At 43.6% G+C, this 24,340-nt stretch overlaps 1 protein-coding gene across 7 annotated transcripts in view; it reads right to left on the bottom strand.

Annotated features, from left to right (window-relative positions):
- Window positions 1–24,340, bottom strand: part of SLC15A2 (solute carrier family 15 member 2) — a 50,100-nt gene that overhangs the window by 10,124 nt on the left and 15,636 nt on the right. For all 7 annotated transcript variants that reach the window (XM_027462083.3, XM_027462084.3, XM_038182578.2 and 4 more), the window contains 14 exons: window positions 23,974–24,115; window positions 22,285–22,377; window positions 21,069–21,168; window positions 15,949–16,039; window positions 13,737–13,814; window positions 11,021–11,103; window positions 9,612–9,698; window positions 9,208–9,297; window positions 8,896–8,940; window positions 6,655–6,687; window positions 5,493–5,581; window positions 3,746–3,827; window positions 1,725–1,850; window positions 840–1,004 (listed from right to left, as the gene is read on the bottom strand). In XM_027462083.3, coding sequence (XP_027317884.3) covers window positions 840–1,004; window positions 1,725–1,850; window positions 3,746–3,827; window positions 5,493–5,581; window positions 6,655–6,687; window positions 8,896–8,940; window positions 9,208–9,297; window positions 9,612–9,698; window positions 11,021–11,103; window positions 13,737–13,814; window positions 15,949–16,039; window positions 21,069–21,168; window positions 22,285–22,377; window positions 23,974–24,115 — 1,304 coding nt within the window. The remainder of the gene's footprint in view (window positions 1–839; window positions 1,005–1,724; window positions 1,851–3,745; window positions 3,828–5,492; window positions 5,582–6,654; window positions 6,688–8,895; window positions 8,941–9,207; window positions 9,298–9,611; window positions 9,699–11,020; window positions 11,104–13,736; window positions 13,815–15,948; window positions 16,040–21,068; window positions 21,169–22,284; window positions 22,378–23,973; window positions 24,116–24,340) is intronic.

The following is a 24,340-nucleotide window of genomic DNA, read 5'->3' as shown; positions in this document are numbered from 1 at the left end:
AAATAAATAAATTCTTGAAACTCTGCATTTTTAAAACCAATTACACGATTCCTACTACACAATATTGAAAGCCTTTGCAGTGGCAACTCCGCAAGGCAGGAGGCTGAGGAATTGCTAAGAGAATAAGAGAATTGGTGTCTCAGCACAAGGGCAGATTCTGATGGCTTTTACACATACACACACACACCTACCACAACATGGAATGACACCATTCATTTTAAGACAGCTGCTTGGCAGACAGCTGCATTCAGAAGATATCAGAATCTGGCCCTACATATCCCATATACGTCTCTACAGTTATTGCAGCAATACACAGAAGTCCAAACAAAGGCAGCTCCGCAGCAGAGCCGGAAATGAGCTTAATCATTTATTCTGTTCAACAAAACAAATGGGCCTTCTGTGCTTTTTCACTAAACACTTGTAATAACTAAGCCCAAAGTCATTCCTCTGATGCTTTTATTCCGTGCCCAGCCCTAGAGCCTCTTTAACATCTTCGCTTTATAGAACCATCTTTTGGGGAAAATCTCTGGTTCTCGGCTTCCTCAGCTTTCACAAGCTCTGCTGCCCAGCAGGCATGACTCTGCTCTCCCACTGCAGCATTCACTGGATTAAAGTGTTCCTAGCAACTCTCAGATGCCATAACGCCTCTATTAATCAACCAGCAGAAATGTGTACAGATCCAGTGCCGCCAGCTAAGAAGCCAGGTTTAGAGCATCTGAGAGCAATCAGACAGACACTGCAACTGAGCAAATGAATTAATGAGCCTATTACCCCATTACCCATTGTATCATCACAGCCATTGAATTAATACTGTATTTACACTTCACTCCCACACTCACTAGGCGACTTGATAGGCTTCCTTCTGCCTCAAAAACAATTAAGCTGTATACTGATTTTTCCTTCACGGTGTAGTTAAAAGTGAAAGACAATCCTTGATGTTGCAGGATGAAGTGAAGGTTCTGTTGCTCGCCATTCAATATCAAATTTGAGTACTCAGCTGGGTCCTGTAGGGAAAGAAAAAAAAAAAAAAAAGAGAGGAAAAAAAAAACTTGGTTACACACTTTCTTCACATGATCAAGGCTTCAGGATGGTCAGCTCAGAGCTTGGAGTAGCTTCCTTTGCAATTTGTAAGCCAAAGGCCAGGGAACCTCCCACACATAGAGCTCCCCTTTCCTTGGCCCTGCTCTACCCCAGTGAACCCATATCTAAAATGTGGCAAGCAGCTGGTAGCCAACAGACTGCTGTTCTGAGACCTAAAATAGGCTGACCTGGAAATAATCTGGAAGCTGAAATAGGAAACAAGTTGCAGTGCCCATACCCAGTTAACTACCTTCCCATTTATTTCCCCCTTTGCAGGTAAATACTTTTCAGATGCCATCCAGATCCCAACAGCAATGTCCAGATCACGTCTGAGCACTGAGAGATGTGATCTGAATGCCTCATGTTGGGACATTCCTCCTTTATTCCTAATTCTAGGTGAACGTTTTTAGCCATTTCATCCTTTGTCAAGAAAATACATCCTCAAACCTTCCCTTCCTCAAACCTTCCCTTTCTGTCTAGTCAGAGGTAGCACGCTCCTTCTCCAAAGCCATTCCCATGCACTTCTAAGGTGGCAGAGAGCAAGCTCTAGCATCTGGGGGTTTTATGGGTAAGTGACTGAAAAAAAAACCACCCTTTTTCAATAGGATGCAAGTGAGGTGTGCCATCCACACACACACACTTACCTGAAAAGCCTCCACAGGCTGCTGAAATAGGTCCTGGTCTTCGATTGTCACTTGAATGGGGTTCTTTGCCAAATTCAGGACCTGAATTAAACTTTCTTTTGGGACAAGTTGAGGCATATCGGTTTCCTAATTAAAATAAAAGGCTTTAAGTGCCATCTGCATGCTTTATTAGCGTTTTAATAACTCTTCCTTTTTAGTCATAATAGTCTTCCTCTGTAATGACACTTTTCCATCCCTTCCTCATCAGAAGTTGCACTGAGAGAAAACTCAACATAAATCTTATTTAGGGAGGCTTCCTCGGAGTAGCTCAATAGCCAACCCACCCTTCTTCACAAAGGCTGCTCTTCACACCACTAAATGTAGAGGCTACACAGCTGCTGGGCAGGTAGAACAGTGTCACACTCTCATTACACAGTTCCCAAGTGCCTGGATTTAACCAAATGCCATATCAGAAAGGAAGAATTGTGATAGATTTCAAAAGCAGGGACCAGAATAATTTTTTTCCCACTGCAGTCAGTGACTGGGAAAAGAATTAGGCCAGAAGCTAAGCAGTTTTGGAAATCCCAGTCCAGCTCCATGTCTGTAGTTGGTGCTTTTGCATCACTCGACACCATGTTACCTCAGCACAGACCTTGCTGCCTGTGTTCTAGGAAAGGGAAGATAATGCCTGTAGTACACAGGTATCTCTTTCTGCCAGGAGTCTTTTCCTAGAAGGAGTACTTCAGTCAATGTCAGCCTTGTACTGCAGATCTAAAACTATTTTTTTATTTTGTTGAGGTTTTATGTTTTGTTGCTGTTTGTATATTTTTTTATTTTTTTCCCCTCACTTTATTTTCAGGTAGCTGCCAGGGATAAATCAGAGCTATCAATTTTTTTCTATCTCATCCTGTAACTCAGGAAGGCAGGGTAATTTGAACCTAGCTTGGAGGGGAGCCACTGTCAGAAAATATAGGGTGACACTGTCTTCCATGTATTTCTCAATCTTAATATTCAGCAAATCCCACCACTGTGGCTCTTCACTTGCACTACCCACAGCAAACCAAGGCGGGCCATCATACGTGCCTCTTTGCTGGAGCTTTTAGTGGCCGTCAGGGTAAAATTTCCATGGATAGGCAGGGGGCAACATCTAACTCATCGTGCCTCTGCCTGGATGAGTTGCCCACAGCCAGAGCAGACTTTCAGTGCTCAGAGAGAGCTGTTGTGGCTGGCAATGTGAGCGCATTTCATTGCTCAAGAAAAGAGATCAGAAAGGACCTCAGCCCACAGCCTCATTGCAATGGCAGACTCATCCATGGATTCATCTGAGGAGCCAGAAAATATTAATCCAGGGCTGTGTGCCAGCCACTCTGTAACAGAACGCTTTAAGTATACATGGAAAGCTTTAAAAATTAATCCTACTGTATCTTTCTTAAGCCAAAGGTCAGCCAAAGTTTGCACAAAGCTGGTCGCGGGCCAGAAACAAATGGCACAAATCTGCAGGGGCTAACATTGAATTTACAAGAGCTTTGCTGGTTTTCTGTCTGGGGATGGCCAGCAGCCCCTGGTGTCCATGACTGTATTCACCCGCATCACTGGAGAATGAATTGATTGTGTAAAAAACACATCCCTACCCAAAGTAGAAAAGGAATAAAATAAACTGAAACAGTAAAATATAGGCAACCTACAGCAAGAAATAGAAGAGAGAACAGACTACCTTTTGGGAATTAATCTCTAGCATTAACTAGGTGTCTGTCAAGCACTGGTGATGGAATTATAGAATATAGACCAATACAGGTGTCTGGCACAGCAAAACTGCAAAGAGCAGAAAAAGAGAGAGACGAAGACACAGAAAGACAGACAGACAGACAGACACAGAAAGTAAGAATTTAAATTAGCAACTGGATTGGTATGTTTAGTAGTAAAGAACAAACTCAAGGTGACAATCCAGGATCACAACGGGTAAAAGGATTATCCAACAGGCATCAATAAAACACCCGAGGGAAAGCCAAGTATTTTTGAAGAATCTCTCGTGCTATACATACATTTATTTTGACTTCTACAATAGCTGCAAGTCCAAACGCCATCCCTGCAAGGATCATACCTGTTGCCATTTTCTTAATAGGCCTATGGAGCAAATGAAAGAGGTGCCATTAAGAAAAGAAAGTAATTTAAAATATAAAATATAATTCCTCAGAGCCCAAGATGTGCCAAAACCACATAATAAACTGTCCAACAGGTGGAACTAGGGATGACGTGCTGTTTAAATTGCCAATCATTTAACTTAAAACTATTCTATTTTTCTGTATGAGGCCAGCACTGAGGCCAATTAAAACTGATATGCCATGAAAAAAGCTCTGTGCTTGCAAGTTGCATATAATCTTGTTCCTAGCTCTTCTAGTGGGAGTAGCTCATGGCATTATGTTAACCTGTGATGTTGGAAGGAGCACTAGAAATGACACATCTTCAAGTCTCTTTTGGGAAAGGCAAAAGATAAGTAGCATGCTATTTAGCAGCAGGAATGAAGAGCAGAAAAAATGTATAGTTTTTGTCATCAGCATTTCTGACCATCTGTGTCATCATTCTGGGTTATTTCTCCTGCCAATAGATTTACATTTCTGGAGAATAAGGAGCTTGCTTCTGAAACTGGTGCAGAACTAGTACAACTCTGCCAGAGTTATGTGAGACAATCTGATATAAAAGGGTGTAAAATAGGTCCAGAAAGGCAGGTCCACTGAGTTGTTGAGATTTGAAACAAACGTGGATCTAGAGTCTGTGATTTTCTGCTCCTTGTAGTGGTCTGGACTCATATTCTAGATTGACAGGGATGTGGGAAATCCAGATTATGAACCCAAATTCTGTCTCTCAGTTACGTGCCCTGGGATAAGAACATATTTACTGTTTCTATCTTGTAACAAACAAACTGGTTTTGACCTCAAATTGTGCACTGAGATTGTGTAGCGCAGCCACAAAGAAGAAAACCCTGAAGACTACAGTATCTCCACAGCCACATCTATGGCTAAACTGGGTAGGAGCCTGTTGGCATCCAGGGGACAGAAAGAGCATGACATTCAGTCCTGGTCAGTGCATGGGTTTGTGCTGCTGGGTGAGCTACTCTGTGAACTGGTCATCAGACAGGAATTTTTCTGCCAAGCTGGGGCTTTTGAAGCCGATCTCCCACTTATTCCCTCTTTCCATGCTTTATTTCACATTGAGTGGTGTTGGAGCGCACAAACTTGGTTTGTTTCAGCTAGATCTGTACTGGCAGGTGCACATAACTTACTTCCACTGCTAAGGGGCATCAATCCACAGAGGCAGACTAGAGATACTCAGAAGTAACACACACCCCAAATGCATAAATTGGGTCAAAATGGTTGGGAAACAACTGTTTTGCTCTAGCATTTCTCACCGGTTCCTATCCTAGTGTGGAACCTGCCTTCACAAGACCACACACAGCCCATGTGGGACAGTGAGTTTGGCCCCCTGGGAGCTTCAGGAAGGGAATTATTTAACAATGATACAGGAGATAAGGTGAAGGACATGTTGATCAAATTCAAAAGGGACTGTTCATATCAGCTTGAGGGAAAATCCGTTGATAGAGCAAAATCTAACACCACTGAATTTTCCCCTCTGGAATTTCCAGGGCCTACAGAAGATGGTGACGCTGCCAGAGAGGCAGAAGCAGAAGTATTGGGAAGGGTGAATAGAAATTTGTGTTTCTTCTTAAAAGCTGTTCTTCTGCACACTTGCTGCAAAAGAGGAAGAGCTGAGGCATTGTCCCCAAGTACTTACGTGAAATTAAATTTGCACATGCTTATCAGAGGGTAGAGCCCAAGGTCAAAAATTGGGATGAAGACAAGAATAAGAAGTGGATTTAAGAACTGCAATACAAAAGAATGGGAGTTTAGTGACTAGAAAGCAACTTTCAGTAATTAAACTCATAAAGCACTGTCCTCCAGAAATAATTCCATTAAATAAAGGACATGAACAAACACTTTCAAACCTCCTTTAAAAATATAATCACAGTTTGCTGTTTGACAGCTTCTGCAATTTAGGTTTCACAGGCACGAATACATTTTGTACATATCCTCCTCTCCAAGAGGTAAGCAAGCATCACCAGCCCCATTTCCCTGAAGAGAGAACTGAAGCATTATGTTTTTAGAGAGTACAAAACCCGCTGAAATGGAGGCAGGCAACCTTAGGGGCTGTGGTAGGACCTTACAACAGATCAGCAATAATGGAAACATCTTGGGACTTGAGCAAAATCCCAGAGGAACAGGCACTATTTTGTGAGATTGCCAATTTCTCATACTTGCACACAGCACGGGAACCCCCCCAGGAACTGCATTTCCCCTGGGAGGGCAGAGCTTGTCTGCCAGTCTGCAGTGGCAGAGCAAGAAAACAGAGAGCGACGGGAGAACAAGCAGAGAGAGATGCTCAGTCTCAGCTCTGAAGGACAATTTTAGGGGAACAGAACAGCCTTGTATTTCTTCAGAGCTGTTCAGTGTAGGAACTGTAATCAACTGTGACAATATGGCACCGTGTTAGAGCCTCCACATTTTCATTTGCCCTGCAGAAAGGGAGGAAGGAAACATATTTCAGGTGTAAGGCTGATCCCAGTGCAGAGCCATGTTAAAAGGATACACAGTTTGTATCCTCCACATGCCAGCACTATTCAAGAGCTATTACAGTGGCATATGCCCCAACACCTCTGCATTATTCTGCAGGATTCAACCTCTGTGTTAGGACAACCTTGGGGTCTTCTGAACATCAAGTCAATAAGCTTGCTTAAGAGCTAGTGAGCAGCAAGCAAGAGTCCATAGCACAGTAGTTATCAGGAGCACTGCTGTTATCTTCAAAAGGAGCAGAAATGGGCCACTGGTCCCAGCAGAAAAGTAAGAATGAGAGAGAAAAAGAATTTCTAAAAGAATTTCCTACCCTAAAGTATTTTTACCTGCATTTGGTCAGGCTGAAGGACATATATTCCCTGAAACAAAAAGACATTCCAAGTGATTCATAAACACCATGATATGACAGCATATGTGGTTGATGGCAAATAAGCAACCAGCCCACAGGATAGGCTTTAGCAGCAGAAGTGGCTTCCTCAAATGTTTTTCGTTGACACTTGACACTTGTCATCTAAAGACAAATAGTGGGATAAGAATCCTTTTGCAGAAGCAAGCTGTGCTCAGCCCTTGATATATGGCAGCTGGGACACCGCCTGCCACAGGTACCGAAACCCATCTTTCAGACTGGCTGAGCCCTGACCTAGGTGAGTGGTGAGGAGCAGGCATGTTAGTTTCCAAGCTGGGACCTGAATCCAGAGCTTCCTTTCTCTGCTTCTCTAATGGAAAGCCCAAATCCTGCAAGTGAATGCCCTCAAGTTTCAAGACCTCTGAGCTCTGTTGGCATTTGTCCCCAGCACCCCAAAAGGACAACAGAAGAGCACCCGTGAGCCAGCAGGCTGTACAAACACCCGTTTCTTCCCTCCATTTGCCAAAGGCTTTGGTCAGCTGTTCAACTGAGACTTCTTAGTCTGAGGCAAGAGCACTTAAGGTTTTACAAGCTGCTTCACCCTTGCACCACCGTGCTTAGCCCCTGCAATTGTGTGAGGCCAATAGGGGTGGATGGAGGGACCCCAGTCCCCAAAATGGGCAGATGGGCTGTCTCCAGGCAGGGGCTGGCATTTGTCTGAACTCCACACTATGCTTTTCATTTGAAATTAAGATGAAAAGAAAAGAAAAAAACATTAGGAAGGAAATGGTACCTTTCTGAGAAAGCACTGTGGGGATTTGTCTCCTGTCTGCCAGGCTTGCCCTGAGCTGAATGTGGAATGACTACCTGTCTCTGCTGGCAGCTGCCTCCTGGGAGAGTAAAAAGCACTGGGCACAGCCAAGAAGCCTTGCAATTAGAAGTATCAGGCAAATACCTTCTCCCCCTGCTACTTTGTGTACACTATACAAATGTGCCATTAGGAAACAAGCCTAAAACATTTCATCTCACACTAAATCACTCCCTGTTAACTCCAGCCTTCCTAGCTGAGCACTTTGGCTGAAGAGGGCAAAAACATGGAATTTTGCAAACACAAACTCCAACAAGCCTAACAATGAAATTGCATAAATGCTGCAGTTAATTTTCACCTTCGTGGGTTGGGGCAGCTCACCATGGATGTAGAGAAGGAATGAGACTGAAATAAGCCAAAAATCCATCCAAGCTGGTGCAACAAAAACAACCCCAACAGTTTTCTTCTCCACCAGGGAGAGTTTAATAAGTGACTCCTGGCGATTTTTAGATGTTCTGCTACAGATCACTAAGTGCATGCAAGCACAACAGCAGAAAACAAAGTTTCTAGATGCACATCACAAAGACTTCAGGAACTTTCATTATTTTGCTTTTCTTGAGTGGGTAAAATATTACCCACTGTGTAGTCTTTTTCATGCCTCATTTGAATTAATTAAGCCTACTGAGTATCACATGCTGAGAGCCAAATTTTTAATGGGAGAGACATAGAAGGGCTCAAATTTGGGACCTTAAGTCAATTTTGAACTGTAAAATGGGTATTTATGATCTTAAATTCCGATGTGAACATCCACAGGCAGGATCTAGATGGTTTATTAAAATATACATCTGGAAACTGGCCCTGGGTGGTGACATCTTGAGCCATCCAGCCGATCCACATTTATCTGCCACTACACCCTGCCATTCACATCCTTGAAGTGCTTTGTGGCTACTAATTAATCTTCACCACATCTCTACCCTATGCACAGGATTCCTGCTGATCTTTAGGGGCTTCATTAATGTATCACCAAGTCAGCCAGAGCAGAGGCACACAACTATAACAGCCCTTGTTATACCTTGCAAGGGCTGCGTGAACTTTCCCTGACTTCCCCCTTGCGTGGGGGTAGGAGGCTGGAAACCCTACCTGCTCAAGGTCACGGAGCAGCCAGTTGCCAGCATATCAGCACTCCTGACTTCACAAGCTGCCGGTGGCTTCCCAGCCCTTGCTCCTTGCCGTGCCAAGATGTGCTGTGATGAATTGCACGTGGCCACACAAAGCCTCTTACTTCTGATAATTGGAAGTGCAACTCAACCAGACTTCACTAAGCAGAAGCTCTTAGTATTGTAAGACCCAAATTAAAAAGCAAGAGCAGTGATATTACTACTGGTCTTATCCCTGGTGACAGTAAGTACTTACAAAATCAGCATTCATCTTTGTGGCTTGCAAAGTCCACCGGGATCCCTAAGAAGAAAACAGACAGCTGTGAAGCCTTTAAAGCTTTAAGACATCCTATAGAAGAGAAAACATGGAGACAATAGGGCTGGAGGTCTTATTTCCCCTGTCTATTCCTTCCCTGCCCTACATTGCCTCTCAGTAGGCATGGCACACTTGCTTCTCACCCTCCTGTGCAAACTGCAAAGGCACAACCAGCATTGAGAATGGGTCAAGCCCCTAGACACCTAGGATGGGTGTAGTGGTGCGAGTACTCAGGGTGCTTTGGTACCGTACCTGCTGATCAAACAGGGCCCAGAACATCGGCAGTGGTATGAAGAGGAAGAGGACACGTGTCACCATTTTAACCTCCCCAATCAGCTGTTTCTATAAAGGGAACAGGCAGAAAGATAATGCGACAAGACAAGACGAGCTTCCAGCCACAAACCAAGAGAGCTCCAACATCCCTCTACATGGCAGTTATTTATCACATTTACTCATGGGCATGTTTGCACTTCTGTATTTCAGTGCAGCACCTAAACTGTCCATTAAGGGTCAGGAGAGGACAGACATGGGAAGGGACACGACAAGTGCAAGACTGGAGTATGTGAGGAGTGGTGTGGCCAGGCCAGTCTTAAGTCTGTCTGCCTCCCTGCCTTCCCCTTTCACCCTCGAAATCTGCCAGGTAAAGCATCACTTACTGAGTACTTTTCTGATGCCCAGTCGAGCCAGTGATCTCTCTTTGGAATATGATGGGAGCGGTTTTTCAGCCTGTTTTTAATAGCAAACTAGGGAAAAGAAAAAAAAAAAGAAAAAAAAAAAGAAAAAAAAAAAGTGAATAGCTCCCTTGTGCCTGCCATTTAAACTATTTCCTTTCCGTTTCAGGAGCTTTACTTATCAGTCCTTGCCACATTCCCAGCTCAGGGCTGCCCTCCCCATCCCCAAAGGTACACAGCACCAGATAATTCTGCTGGACACATCCAAAATCTGCATGTGCAGGACTGGACACTTTATGACCAATTCTCTGCAGTAAAGGTCCTGTGGGATTGGTTAATTAAAGGCATGATGTGGGAATGAACTACCTCCTGAGCCTGTCTTTCAGAGACAAATCTGGCATTAACCCCCATAGACTTTCTTGCTTGATTTAAAACCGGATAGGTTATAAAGTTTTGAACATAATTTCTTCTTCTGTTCTTTTCTGAAAGGCACCTGTTGGTTTGACCGCTGTGCTGGGAAGGGAACACCTCATTATCCACAGCAATGTCAAAACCAGAACTCTCCCTCCTTTCTTGTTCTGTAGGTCTGTCTTTGCATATTCCTGGTGCAGCCCATATCTCATTCAGTCCTAGAGAAGCTTTCAAGTTCATTTCTCACTGAAGGAGAAATCAGTGACACCAAATTTTTAACTTGTTTGTTTATAGTGCGTGCTCCAGCTGCTGAACAGACTCTGGCAAAAAGAGTGGCAGCCTCACTTAGAAACCCTTTCCTTAAGATCTGGCTGCTTCCTCGAGGTAAATCTGTCACTAGCATTAACCTAGGCAAAAAGAAAACATTTGCTGAATGTTTTCAGCTCCCTGAAAAAGAAACATCAATCTCCACCCAAAACCAAGGAAGTATTTTTGCACTTACTATATTCAGCTTACACGTTATGAAAAATAATTGATAAGGCTATACTGCAACTTTAGCAAGCATCTCTTGCATTTACAAGAGCATGCTCAATGTGCGCAAGATGAACACGTACTCTTACTGTCTGCTGAACTGATAAACTTCAGTAAAATTCTTCAGATGAAAAAAAAAAAAAAAGTCACATTTCTGATACTTTGTGAGTTTCTGAATTTTCCCTTCAGTCTCCTGCCTGTCTTTCAGCATCCCCCCCAGTGGTTCTACTTGGCATCAGTTAAACAGTTCATGGAACTACAGAAAAACAATTGAAATGCTGAAAGAATAAACTCGGATCTAAATGTGTTCCTTATTCCTTCTAGCTCATCAGCAATATATCCAGGAGCAGCATACAGAAGAACTCCAAATGCCCCCTCCCCATTCCCTTTGCACTTTTCTGATCTGCAGCCCCAGAGTTGTGCATGAAAGAGAAGGAATGGCACATACTTACTCCAATGCATTTGCACACTTCAAGTAAGACATTCCCTTGTGGGGGCATTTTTCTGTACAGCCCACTTCCAGCAATGAACACAACTGAAAAATATTATAATCCAAAAGGGAATTCACATGACTAAAGCTCAGCCCCAACCCCCATATTCAACAGAAATCCTCTTCCTTTGGGGCTTACAGGATTTTTGCATTTTTTTCAAAACAAAACAAAACAAAACAAAACAAACATACAGGACACTATTCATGCCTTCAGATGGAAGAAAATGCAACTTCCTACAAGAGGCAGTGTGATTCCTACAAAGTGACTGCCATCTTCTCATAATCTGCTCTGGCACAACAGGCCCCTCCACACCCGATTCATGTAGGAAACCAGTGCTTTGAAAATTCCCCCATCTATGCTTTTTGTGGGTTAAACTTAAAATACAAGCCACATTTAATTCCTGCACCTGATGTTGATGATACCTGTGCTGGAAACCATCCCCAAGTCATTGTTTCCATGTGAGGATGAGTGCAGATCCAACCCAGGCTCTGTGTGTTGCATCTCACACACATTTCAATGGCAACTGCCAGCCCAGCTCGCAAAGGCCACTGCATCACATGCTGGTGCTAAGGGAAATTACCTCCACTCATGGTTTCCATGGAAGAATGTGCAATTTAAGATATTGTTTTGCCTTGTTTTTCTCCCTCAAAGCACAAAAACATATGAAGCAAGGCTTCAAAATGTTGTCTGAGATGGAGCTATCCAATTACAGATCATTTGTCCTGCTCTTTGAGAGCCTTTGACTGCACTGCAATTCCAAAGATGTTAGCAGGGAGAAGCACAATAAAAGCTGAGCACGAAATCCATATAACAAAGCATTTTAAGCTAACCCAGTCACCAAGGTCGGTCCACAGCCAGTGGAGAAAAGCAGGCATTTTAATCCTAACATAGGAACGCTGCAGGAGATTCACCATTTCTCTTTTCTCACTACGAAGACCCTTTATGTTCTGTTTTGACTTGCAGAACTGTCAGAGAGGCATCTGAAGTCAGTTTAGGTGAATCTCAATCAAAGTCACAGAGTGGGCAACTGCACTACCTCATTTTTAGCATCTCCCTGTGGAGTCGGTGGTGCCTCCTAAGGGAGATTGATGAGGTTTGCTGAAATATCTCCTGGGGATGCCACTGACTCCATTGGGAACTGAGGTTCCTGCATTCTGTTTAGCATTTGAAATTAAATAATATCAGTCCTCTCTTATCTTTCAGAAACTGAAGCAGCTCAGAAAACCTTGCTGTATAAGATTTCCATTCTGCCTCTAAACCTATCCTTGTTTTCCAGCATCACAGGGAGGGGGCCAGTCAGGACTGGAAGGGTATTTTCTGCAGTCCTGCATGCTGCTCACATAGTCAAATATATCACATCCAAGAGCATTTTAGCATGTTACAAAAGAACAGAGCTGCTTTGCCAGGGCGGGCTGTGGAATCTGGCAGCAGGACACTAGCTAAAAACACATTTCGACTGATGGCCTCACTGAAACTGCAGTATTTACATGTCCATTTTCCCCTGGGCAACTGCTATCCTGCTGAAAACTTTCAGCACAGAGAAGCCTACGCTGCCTTAAACTGATAGGAGTAGGCCATGTGGGAAAAGAGAAGCTGCTCAGGCCCATGACCATGCACTTTTTGAAAATAATTGCTGTGACACTGGCTGTGGCCCGATGACATTTCTTCAGTGTGCTGGTCCTTCTGCCGGATGGAAGTTTGAGGGGGAAAAGCAGCACTCACATTCTCCGGGGGATGAACTTTTCAAATCACAGATGCTATGGTGAAATCAAACAATTGCTTGGTCTCTCAATTAAGCTAACAAGCTGAATGAGAAGCCACCCCATGCTGTGTCTAAACCTCTCAAATGCAGCATAATAAGGGGACTGCTCCCCTCAGTCGCTTGCAACTGTGAAACCAAAGCTAATGGGGTATCCTCTGTATTGGTTACTGAGGAGTAACTGTAGGAATGTAGAAATTACTGGGTATTTGACAGGGGTTGAAGAAGAAGTCTTGACAGTACATTAATGGGGCTAAGATGCAAGCTTTAGGGAGCAGGATGATTGTGGCTGCCTCTGGACTCTTGGGCAATGAGGGCTTATTATTGCAACATAATAATAGGCTGTCACTATAATTGTGGGAATTACTTCAGCCAAGCAAACTGAGACCGCTCAGAATAAAGTAGCATCTCATTCAGCTTCTTCTGGGATTTCTGGGTGGCAAACAGATTCTGAGGCAAAAGTCTGATCCATTAAAGATGTCCCCGAGCTACAAAAAGCCTGCGCAAAGGTTAGAAGTGTCATATTAAGCTTCTCTTCTGTGAGTTGGGGAACTGAGGACTGCTCAGATGGCAGCTCAAAGGCCTAACTTACTGACAGGTAAAGGTATAGTCCATCAGGAGAATGATTTTGGTGCCTCCCTTTGTTATATTGAACAAGGTAACTGTATTGTGATGCACCCACTAGACCACTCAACAGTGTCACGCTATAGCATTGCAGGATGAACACTGTCTGTCCACCACCAAAAACATCATGTGTTTTTTCTTACTGTTCTGAACTGTGGAATTGTTGGATGACCTTGTGCCCTTGAGCTTCCCATCACAGTGTCCATCCAGAGCTGGTAAATTTATGCATTTTCTCATCTATAAGTGGACTCACAAATGGTAACTACTACTAGAAGCATTAGAGTTTTCACTCACCAAGCGCCAACACCATCAGTGCTGCTGGGACACCAAAAGCCAGTGCATAACAATCCTCTCCAAAACATTTCACATCCCCTAAAAAGGAAGTCAGAAATAAAAGCATCTCATTACAGTCAGACTTATGTTACCTTGGTCTTTGATTTGCTTCCCTTAAATCAGTCACTTCTCTTAGCTTTAAATCTTCTTTGCTGGTGCTTGACACTGTGAATTGAATCTCCTTGAAACAGTTGTCCTCCCCTGACGAGGACAATTTGGAAGCAGGGTTAGTGTCTGCCAGCAGCAGCAGCTGATAATGGGATATTGATCAGAAGAGTAGAAGGGAAAGGGCAGACAAACAGGTAGAAAGAAGTGGTAGGAACCATAATTTGGAAAACAAAACAAAACAAAACAAAAAACATTTAAAATAACCTCAAAACGCTATGCATTTGCATAGATCTAAACAATCAGCACCGTGTTTTCACATTATTTGTGCCAGCTTCATGAATTATCAAGCTAAAAACCCAAATTTGATTTCCTAGTAACCTACAGTGGACAAGGCAGAAGGAAAACCCCCTCCTCCTAAATAAGTGGGAGCCATTAGACCTAATGTCCTGGTTGCATCTCCAGTTCCCTTGCTCTCCTCCTTCCCAATCTCACCAGAGGCTGCCTGCTCCTGGTGTCAGGTCCTGCCCACCAGGAAGCCAGGTTTGTCAGAGCATGGCTTCGACTGATCTGAGGTATGGTTCTCTGAAACCCCGGGCCTCTAGGCCTAGCTCAGTTCTCACCCCACACGAGTTCAGCAGACCGACTGCCAACAGCAGACCAGCCGTGTGGTCTAGGTCAGTGTGCCAGAGGCTACAAATTACTGCCATCTTATGTGGAGCAAAACCAAATAAATATGATCAAAATAAACCAACACATTTAACTGGAAAACAACCCATGAAGTTTTCCGTTGTTCCTGTTTGCTGTCCCTGGGCAGTCATGGTCAGCTGCATAGCTGTGTGCAGTGCCTGACACTTATTTGCGTATTTTCAGTAAATTAGCTGAGGTCCAACTGGCAGCAAGACCTTATGGACACGCTGAACTTTTGACATGCAAAATGAGTTGGACTTCTCCTAAAAATATCCTGCACTTCTGCCAAATGTCTAAGAACAGCATTTCTTGCTTTTCCAGGAAAAGCTTTCACACTTAGCAGAAAACGTACTCTTTCCCTATTCTCTCTACCTTATTTCCATGTTGTGACTAGTTTATTGGTATACTGCGAGTTTGGATGTCCCAAAGGGACCAGATTTTCATCAGCCCCCTGACTACACCAAGCAAGAGTCCCTCCCTAGCGTAATGCTGGCTTCGAAGAGGGAACATTTGCCTTGGCCTGAACATGGGACTGTAAACGTGAGACAAAGCACAACTGCCCACAGCCTTGTGAAACGAATGGCCTGATGAAATAGCCGCTCCAAACAAAGAAAGCTTCCTGGAGGCTACAGGATGGAAGGAAAAAAAATGCTAGTGAGTGTGAAGGCTACTTTGTCCCTGTCCCCATCCCCTTCGCCTATGGCCTGCTACCCTCCTGCCCTCCCTCTGCCTCTGGGTTTGTATTTACAGCACGCCAATCCCTTGGTTTCTGGGTGCTACAATACAATGAAGGAAACAGCAGCAAGGCTAGAATGTAAAGTAGGTCTTAAGTGGGGCAGAGGCTTGTGCTTTGTCCTCAGGGCTAATTGCTCAGGGCTGCAATCTTGCAGGCAGACCCCAGCAGACATGCCTGGGTGCCAGGACAGAGTCCTCCAGCAGTCAGCAGTGCCCTGTGGGGGGGAGAAGGTGAGGCTCCACAACCAGCCCCAATAACTCATTTGGTCCTGGTGCCTGCCCTCGATGCCAAAGATCAATTCCCATCCACAGGTTACCTATGGGCAAGACAGGGAACAATCCTTCACTGGCCAGAAGGAGGATTAGCTGACCATTTAGTTCTTTCCACCTCCCATATTTTAATTCTACAGTTCAGGCTGGCTTTGAAATACAGCTGGGAACGTGGTTTTTGTGACTTGTCTGCGGCTAGTACCATAAATCTGTTACGCTGCTATGGCAGGATTAACAAGGCGTAAATGCAATACAGTGGCCAATCCAGAGATAATGTAATTTCTGCCATTCAGTTGTCATAAGAGCCTAACAATGCACAGCAGAGTAGTCAGAGGGCAGCTAATTTATTGTCTTATTCTAAATCAACACTGACCTCTTAATACAGGAGTTACAAACGTGGAGATCAAACTTCCAGCATTAATGGATAAATAGAAGACGGAAAAAAACTTGCTTCTCTCCGAGGTCTAAAACAAGAGAAGACAATATCAATGTCACGGCTAATGCACAGCATCGGGCTTGCAAATTGAACGCTATCAATTCTCTTGTTAGGAAGGCTGGGTAAATATTGACACACAGTGCATAAAATGTTAAGCAAACAAGCTTGCCTTCGGGTGATGGTAAAAGCTCACACAAATCAGCTCACGTTACTTAAGAGGCGCTTTGGGGCTTTTTGGCATTTCGGAAGAAAAGCCACTGCTTGGAGAGTGTTGCGGGATTGGAAGGGGAGAGCATTTACTTATTCAGAGCAAGTAGCATGATTCAGATCCTCTGGCACCTAATTCAATCCAATTTGGCGTGGCTTGACAAGCTCATCATTTGTTCCCATGTCTGAGCTCTTTTTTTCCCCTCCTCTCTTCCTATGTAAAAACAGAAAAAGAAACCTGCATAGACTGAGGGGTTGTTAAAGAAAGCATAGATGAGAGAGTGGCAGCAAATGAGAGGGAGCCAACAGGCAGGAGATTACCAACCTAAGGCCAGTCAACCTCAAACTAATAGGGTAAATTAAATCTACAGAAGCAAATTCAAGAGCCTGATGGAGGGTTGAACTCCAAGAGGAAGAGTTCAAAATTCAGCTGATGTTGTAACATGTTACAGTCCGTACAGCCAAAGGATTCCTGTTGATCTTCTTGCCTCCCACATAATTCCCAGTTTGGAGGCAATCAAAAACTTGATGCAGAGTTTGGTGCTTTCCACAGAAGTAATGTATGAAGGGATTCACTCCAAAGCAGTCTTTCCTTGCTTGCAGGGGAGACACAACTGCACAGATACATGCACCCACAGTGCTAAACCTCCTCCCCATTTCTGGGTGGGCCAGCAGAGTGGAGAAAGAAGAGAAGGCAACCTGGCCTACACCACGCTCCTCTGTATCACCAGCTATTGGACATCTGAGCTGGGGAAACCAGCATTTAAGGACAGCCCACGCCCGGGCAGATGATATGTTTTACATGTATTTAGGCTTCACTCCCAGCTGTCAGCACATCCTGTGATGGTAGTGGGCAAATTGCCTGGGACATGGCTTGGTTCCTGGCAGAGAGCTCCTTGGGGCACCTGGAGCCACATCTCTCTGACCTGAGCATGTTTTTGACCAGGAAACATTAATTTATCTCAGTGTGAGGAAGATCCCCAGAGGTCTGGTTTTGCCTCCTCTCCTTCAAACACATCTTGCTCCCTTAGACAACAATAGTCACAAGTCTGGAAAACAGAAGCAAATGCGAAGAATTGCAGACACCTAAAGAGGACATCTCAAAAGGAATGAAGCCTGGGATCCCAAAATGACCATGGTGCAGCCAACGGGTACTTTGGCAAGAAGCTTCTTATTGCAGCAGATCGTTGCAGGGAAGGTGGGCAGGCAGGAGAGCACAGGAGGACTTTCTTTATGTCACCTTGTGAAGTGGGTACTGGGAAGGTGACGCTGAGTCCCATCACCTCCCACCAGCACCCACCAGGGATGCTGGGTGTCCTCTGGCTTGGGTGAAGGGCTTTTTGTCTTGCCCCAGCACAGTTATGAAGATCCCATCAGCATGAGTTTTTGGCTCTTGCAAGATTTTATTTCCTAGCACATCTCAGAATCTGATCCATACGTCACTCAGAAGTGATTTATCCTGGATTAAGGAACTGGTAGGCCTTACAATCATTATCTCTTGTTTCTATGGTGAACAGCAAACAGCAATGAATCTTACTGCCTCCTAAATTCCATTTCTGTCCTCGACAAAATTTTTGGTTACCTGCTGTTTTCTACTGCTAAGCTAATAAAAGTAATTTTTCTTCTTCATTCTACCTCTGTGACTAGTTATTTGTCACCATAAAGAAATCCAGAAAAATCGGTAGCCTCAACAAACTCTCCCAGTCACAGAACAGCCCTGCTGTGGCTTGATATGGGTACTGCAGAAGAGTCCTCAGTCCTGACCTCTTCTATTCAAATTATTATGACATATCTATAACACCTCATATCTGAAGAACTCAGGTTTTCTGAGAGCTGAGCAAGACTCAAGCACACAGCTCTCGACGTGATAAAGTCTAGAGCAACCATTACCAAAACCAGAGTGCTGATTAGAGGACAGTGATTTGGGGCATCTTATTTCACACATTTACAAATTCCAGAGTTTGAAAAAATGGTCAGAGAAGCAGAAGTGAGTACAAAACTAACGACCTAGCAGCTTGTAAATTACAACCAAATTCCTTCCTTACTTTCTTAATCTTTGGAGCAGACGTACATTAGTAACATGATTTGGATTAGCTAATTTGAGGAAAAGGTACCGTGTATGATAATCCTGATCTCCTTGGCAACAGTGGGAAAAAAAAAAAAAAAAAAAACAAAGAGAAAGCTATTTAGTACCTTAAAAACCATACCACACTGTTTGAAAGCAGCTTTGACCTTTAATTAATAGACACAGCAGCCTGTGCATTTATATATCATATTATAAATACAATTTTGTTCAAGCATTCTTAGCCTGGACTGCTAATCCTATAGACAAGAATGCTTGGAAATCTCCTGCAGATAAATCTGCTTTCCCTATCTGATCTCCTGCTGTATCAGTCTCCATCACTGCTTGTAGTAGTACGATTCTCAAACTGGCAGATCCAAGAATTTACAAAGTACTCTAAAGAAAACCAGACTAATGGTGTGCATTTGCCTCAAAACCTAAATTTGTCTCTATGTGGGAACTGCAGGGGCAATTTATTTATTAATTTTATACACAGAACTACCACATCCCTAGTTTCCAGATTGAGCAACTAAGCCTGTGCAGTTAAGGGTTCAGCTGAAGTTTATTGGTGTCCTGAAAACTGAGGGGGAATCAAATTCTTCATTTCATTATTTCACCCTACCTGGAGCAGAAGATGAAAGACATAGGAAGTGTTCCAGAACAACACTCTGGAGGGGAGAAAAGTATTCTGGTTGGCCCCAAACCCTCCATCCCTTAAAAAATCAAAACTTCTCATTCCTATTTTAAAGACTTAAATTTCCTATTGCACAGCATAAAACCTTTTTTTCTTCTGAAAGGTAAAGTAATTTCAAAATGGTAAAATACAAACTTTCTTTTCTGCAAAGAATGAATAGAGCAGAACATATTGTCCTTATCAGAAGGCTTTTTACAGTTTTCTTTTTCTAAATTAGTTTCCCTTGAAGGCAACACACAGAGGAATGTCTGAGCCTCAGTGTTTGATAAATTTGTTGGAGAGGTGTAGTCTGACTGCTGGAGAATGGGCACAGTCCCACACAACCACAGGCAATTCAGGTTTTTCTCTGTAACTCAGTTGTGACTGTAAGTTCGGGATAATAATATCCTGTGCCTGACTGAGGTGCTGAGATTCATTAGCTGAAGTCTATAAAACACTCTGAAGATAAGTGGTACATATTATCATACTGTAATTAGGTGGTAATTGAAAGATGCTGGATAAACATTATTAATCATTAATATTCATAGAAGTAGCACTTCTGAAGATGCTGCTGTAACACCTGTTACAATCCTTTTGGGACAGCTATTAGCGCTGCGAGCTGGGATGCCCACATGCTGGTATGCACGCAGCATTTTCCCAGAGCACATGTGCTGTACTGCCAGCCTGCTTCTGGAGACTGAGGAGGCTGGTGACCACCAGCTGATTGCTGCTCCCTCTCCCAAAGCATCCTTTAAAGCACCAGGGCTGACGGACAGCACAGGATGGGCCCTCCTGCAGAAGGATCTGCTTTGAAAAAGTGACCATGAAACATATTGGGTTTTGTTACCCCTTATTATTCAATCATAAGCTTCATCACTTTAGTATGACAGAGTTCATGTGCAGAAAGAACAAGGCTTCTCCACATTTTGAAACTGTCCTTCTGGTCTGTTTTATTTATTCATTAAATGCTGACTACATGCTGGGACATTGCAATAGACAAACAACAAACTGCCCTACAGGGCTCCCATCCCTTGTCCAAGGCCAAGGGGCCATCCCTTATCCAGCTCCACTAGTGCCTTTCCTGACAGACCATTATTCTAGTGTCCTTATTCAATGCCTCTACTGACAGAGATTTCCATCTTCCAAAGGTCCCAGTCTTTCTCAGTACTTTTCTTGACCTATTTCTGGAATTCTTTTCCTACTGTCAATCCTAAATAATCCTTATTGATTTTAAAAGTCTGTTTGTCAGACTCAAGCACTTATTTTCTTCCTTGTAGCAGAGACCTTCTGAGACTCATGCCATTCACAGAAGCTGCTGATCTGAATACTGTCTTTGAGAAAACTGAAATTTTTTGTGTGTTAGATCAACATAAATCTAAGTGTTTAATTTCAGGTCAATCTGAAAATGATGCTTTTTGCCTTGCAGTAGTACTTTCTGACCCACTTCACTTCTTCAAGCTCAATGATATCCCTGGTGGTTACAGGACGTGAGGGCCGGGGCTAAACACTCGTAATGGAGAATGAGGATATAAAGCAACTGGATTACAATTAACAGGATCCAGTACAGACAGTTTCCCAGCTCTTCAGAACTTTCCATTCTGGAACAATTAGAAAACATTCTGGCTACACTTGGTACTAAAACTCTTTGAAAGGCTACAATTTTCTGCAGTTCTTTCTGAAAAACATCTAAGACAGACTATGACTGGTGCCTGTTTTGAGGGAAAATTCCCAGGAAAGCACAGAACCTGGTGATACAACTTTCTCTTTCATCTGATGTGTTGCACTGCAGTGTGTTATAATCACACCTGTTAAGCTGGTTCTGAAATAGCTACCTTTCCATGCTGTGCCATACAGGATCTTCCAAATACTCTGACATCCAATTAACATTTGGATTATTTGATGCAGTTATGACCTATTATTCCTGATATCAATCCCATTCCGTTAGTGTTTTCCTTTTCTAAACTATCCCAATTCTTTCAAGTCTCACACAAACCATCTTACTACATCTTTTCCTAGCAAATGGGACCTTATTCTAATACAAAAGAATCTGATCGCAAGAACATCCTCATAAAGTAACCAGACACTGCAGAGTTTAGGAAATAAATGAAGTCTTACATGTTCCTCTTCAAACTGGTCCCCACCAAATGCAGAGACACAGGGCTTGATACCTCCCGTTCCAAGGGCGATCAAAAACAGACCAACCATAGACAGGACCCTTCATGCAAGAACAAAAACAACACCATTGCAGAACCTTTCCAGTGCTTAGGAGAGCATGTTAGTGCCACCCAACCACAATGCCTCTGATATCATTGTCTTTTGCACATCAGCAGTGATGATAAGCAAGCTAAGTAGCAAAATAAAAAAAAAAATAGTTATTAGTTATCCTCAATTTTGTATTCAGTATCAGTCAATTAACCAAAACGTTTTTGTCAGTGTCATGCTGTTCCAAGGCCCAGTGGACACAGCAGACATTGAAGAATCAAGGGATTATTTTTCACTCATCTGAGAACAAAAGATTACAGAGATCAATTGAGGAAAAGAAAAAAAAAAAAAAAGAAAGAAAAACAAAGCCTTTGCATATAGGATTTCCAGTTTGAATAACTGAAGAAAAACTGTTTGAATTAGACTGTTGGGTGCTTTCCACCTCCCAGTGCTCCTCAAAATCCCATTGTTGGCCCAACAGCAATGTCTGTATGGAACCAAGTGTCAGGTCTGGGACAAAAGAAAAAAGAAAAGCTGCTCTGTAAACCAGAAGCTCCTGCTTGCATGCATATATTTTTAGAGCCCCGAGTACCTAGGCAAAAACAGCACGGTGGTTTCAGAGACACCAGCTGGAGAACTACTCTGAAATTCCTATCGGTTTGGAATCTAGAGGGCAAGAAGGGCAGTACCCTGGAGGCGACAGACCTTTCCTCTGTCACACATCACAAAATGTGTATTTAGGGCTTTGTGTTCCCATGCACACAAGGGGACCTTGCTGAGCTGAGCACCAGTGCTGATGAGAAAATGAGGGAGGAAGGAGGCTGGTGTAGGAAGCTGGATGGAAGAAACCAAACTCCAGTAGCACAGTGTCGCAGACAGACATGGTCAGAAGTCCCTGTGTCAAAGGACTCAGTCTCAGCGGTGTTTTCCAACTCCTCCTGCTGCATTCTCACTCTGAACACCCTCTTCTGCTTATTCAGACATCCCAAACCCTGCCCTGATAAGAGCAACCCATGCACGGTCTGCAACCCAGACTGCTGTCCTCATGGAGGTGAAACAAATGACAGTCCTGGGTCAACCACCTATCACTGCAACCTCCTACAGTGTTATGGCTTTGACAGCTACTTACACATGAACAACCTGGTTGCCCAGGGATGGAATTGCACCCACGGACTTGATCAGATGGCCAACCACATACACAATGGAGAGGTAGATGATTGTCCTGTGAACAAAGCAAACAGCAGTGACTGAAGGTGCTGGGTGATGTATGATCTGAAAACAGAGTGTGCCTGTGCTTCCTGATATGGAAGGGCTACTTGGCAGATGCACAAGGAACTGCTTTGTCCATATCTCTGGTATCACAGACACCTATAACTCTTCTGTGTCAGCACTGAGCACACTGGAAGAAAGAGATAGTCAAATGGGCTGAGATTAAGGAGGGAGAGACCCTATTTTCTTTGCAGAGGTTGCTGGGCATAATAAACTAAAAACATTCCAGTCTTATCATGCAAATAGATTGCAAATAGGCAAGCACTGTTCAAGTCCAACTCATTTTCCAGACTACTACTAACTGGCAGTTTGTAGCACGCACTTAACTGAATCCCTACACTGGAAGGCATCTGTAGGGTCTGTTGCCCACACTCAACCCGCCTGACTGCCACATCCAAACTAGTGGCACAGATGTGATCCTCGACACATCCAGACCCTGGCTGCAACAGCTAACTTAGAGCCACAGCAGATCATTCCTAAAAGCCCCTCTAATCTGTTATCCTGTCCTTGGCATTGGCCAGGCCCAGCTACTACAGTAAAAGCCACCACCCATTAAGACATATGGAAGTCTCTTATCTAATGCACAAAAATCTGCATAATGATTTATCTTCTCACATCATCCTGCTGCAAGATAAATACCCTCAAAAAGCAACGAACATTGCTAGGTGAAACCTCAAATAATGAAGTTAATAAAATTCCCAATTGTTTTTGTTTGTTTTTTCATTCTAAAGGACAGGAGAATGACTAAAATCGAGCACAAAGAAAAAAGAATATTGATGTCCCTTTAAAAGCTCTCTGCTGAAAAGGCAGATTGCAGCTGTTTTTTTCCATGTTGAGGCTCTCCTGCCAGACGCGCTTAGTCCTATAGAGAAAGGTTCAGCTGCACTTCATCACTCTGACAGCAAGACTCCTCAGGCAGCGAACAGACAGTGCCAAGGAAAGAATGTCCTGCATCCAGCTGCTCACCACCACTCTGGGCAGATGATGGCCCCACAACTTATCAGCCTAAGGGAGGACTCCTCGATTTTTTCAGGGAGAGTTTACCTGATTATGTGCTAAGGGAGATGATTTGAGTGAACCTGGGTTACTCTGGGACAAAAAATGTGTGCGCTTACACATCCCCTGTGCCGAGAAAGCATAACTGAGTACAATTAGTGCCATTGCATCTGAGACCACTAGATCCAGAAGATGACACTGCTTCCTCACCATCCTTGAGTCTGGCTCAGCAACAGATCTTGGAAAGCTGAGGGTTAACCACTACACCTTAGCTTTCTCAAGGTGCGTGGGGAAGGAGGGTGGAGGAACCTGGGGTGATTTAATTTGTTTGAACTTTGTTGCCTGTTGGTCCTTGGGAAAAAGAGGAGCACAGAACAGTGTGAGCAAACAGCTCAGCTGTTCAGCCTTTAACAGAGAGGAGCTGACCTTTGCAAGCACGTCTTTGCCGCACCCTGGGCAAGCTCAAAACCTGGATCACATGCAGCACTGAACCTCGTGCAGGCTGCATGGTGTAGCTGTATCCTGTAAGAATTAGAGAGATGTGTTTCCTTACTTGTATTTCCCCAGCCACGAGTCTGCCATGATGGCTCCAATGACAGGTGTGAAATAACAGAGAGCGGAAAAGGCATGGTACACAGCAGTGGAGAGATTCTCATCCCAGTGGAAGAAGCTTATGAAATACAGTGTCAGGACAGCTAAAAGGAAGCAAACAGACCACATCAGGTAATTAATGTACATCTCTGCAGGTAAGCAGGAAACTACATCACAGTGACAAGAAAAACACTGATTTGTGTAGCAGCTATGAGCACTGTTCTGGAAAGATCTGTGCTTTCAGACCTGTTCCTCATAATCCTTGACACAGAAATGTTCAAATGAGATATGCCAGTACCAGGCTTTCTTTGCTCATAAACATTTATGTT

Source organism: Anas platyrhynchos, chromosome 7, assembly GCF_047663525.1.
Source record: "Anas platyrhynchos isolate ZD024472 breed Pekin duck chromosome 7, IASCAAS_PekinDuck_T2T, whole genome shotgun sequence".
Lineage (NCBI taxonomy): Eukaryota > Metazoa > Chordata > Aves > Anseriformes > Anatidae > Anas > Anas platyrhynchos.
The sequence above is the reverse complement of the archived record's forward strand: the minus strand, read 5'-3'. Positions and strand labels throughout refer to the sequence as shown.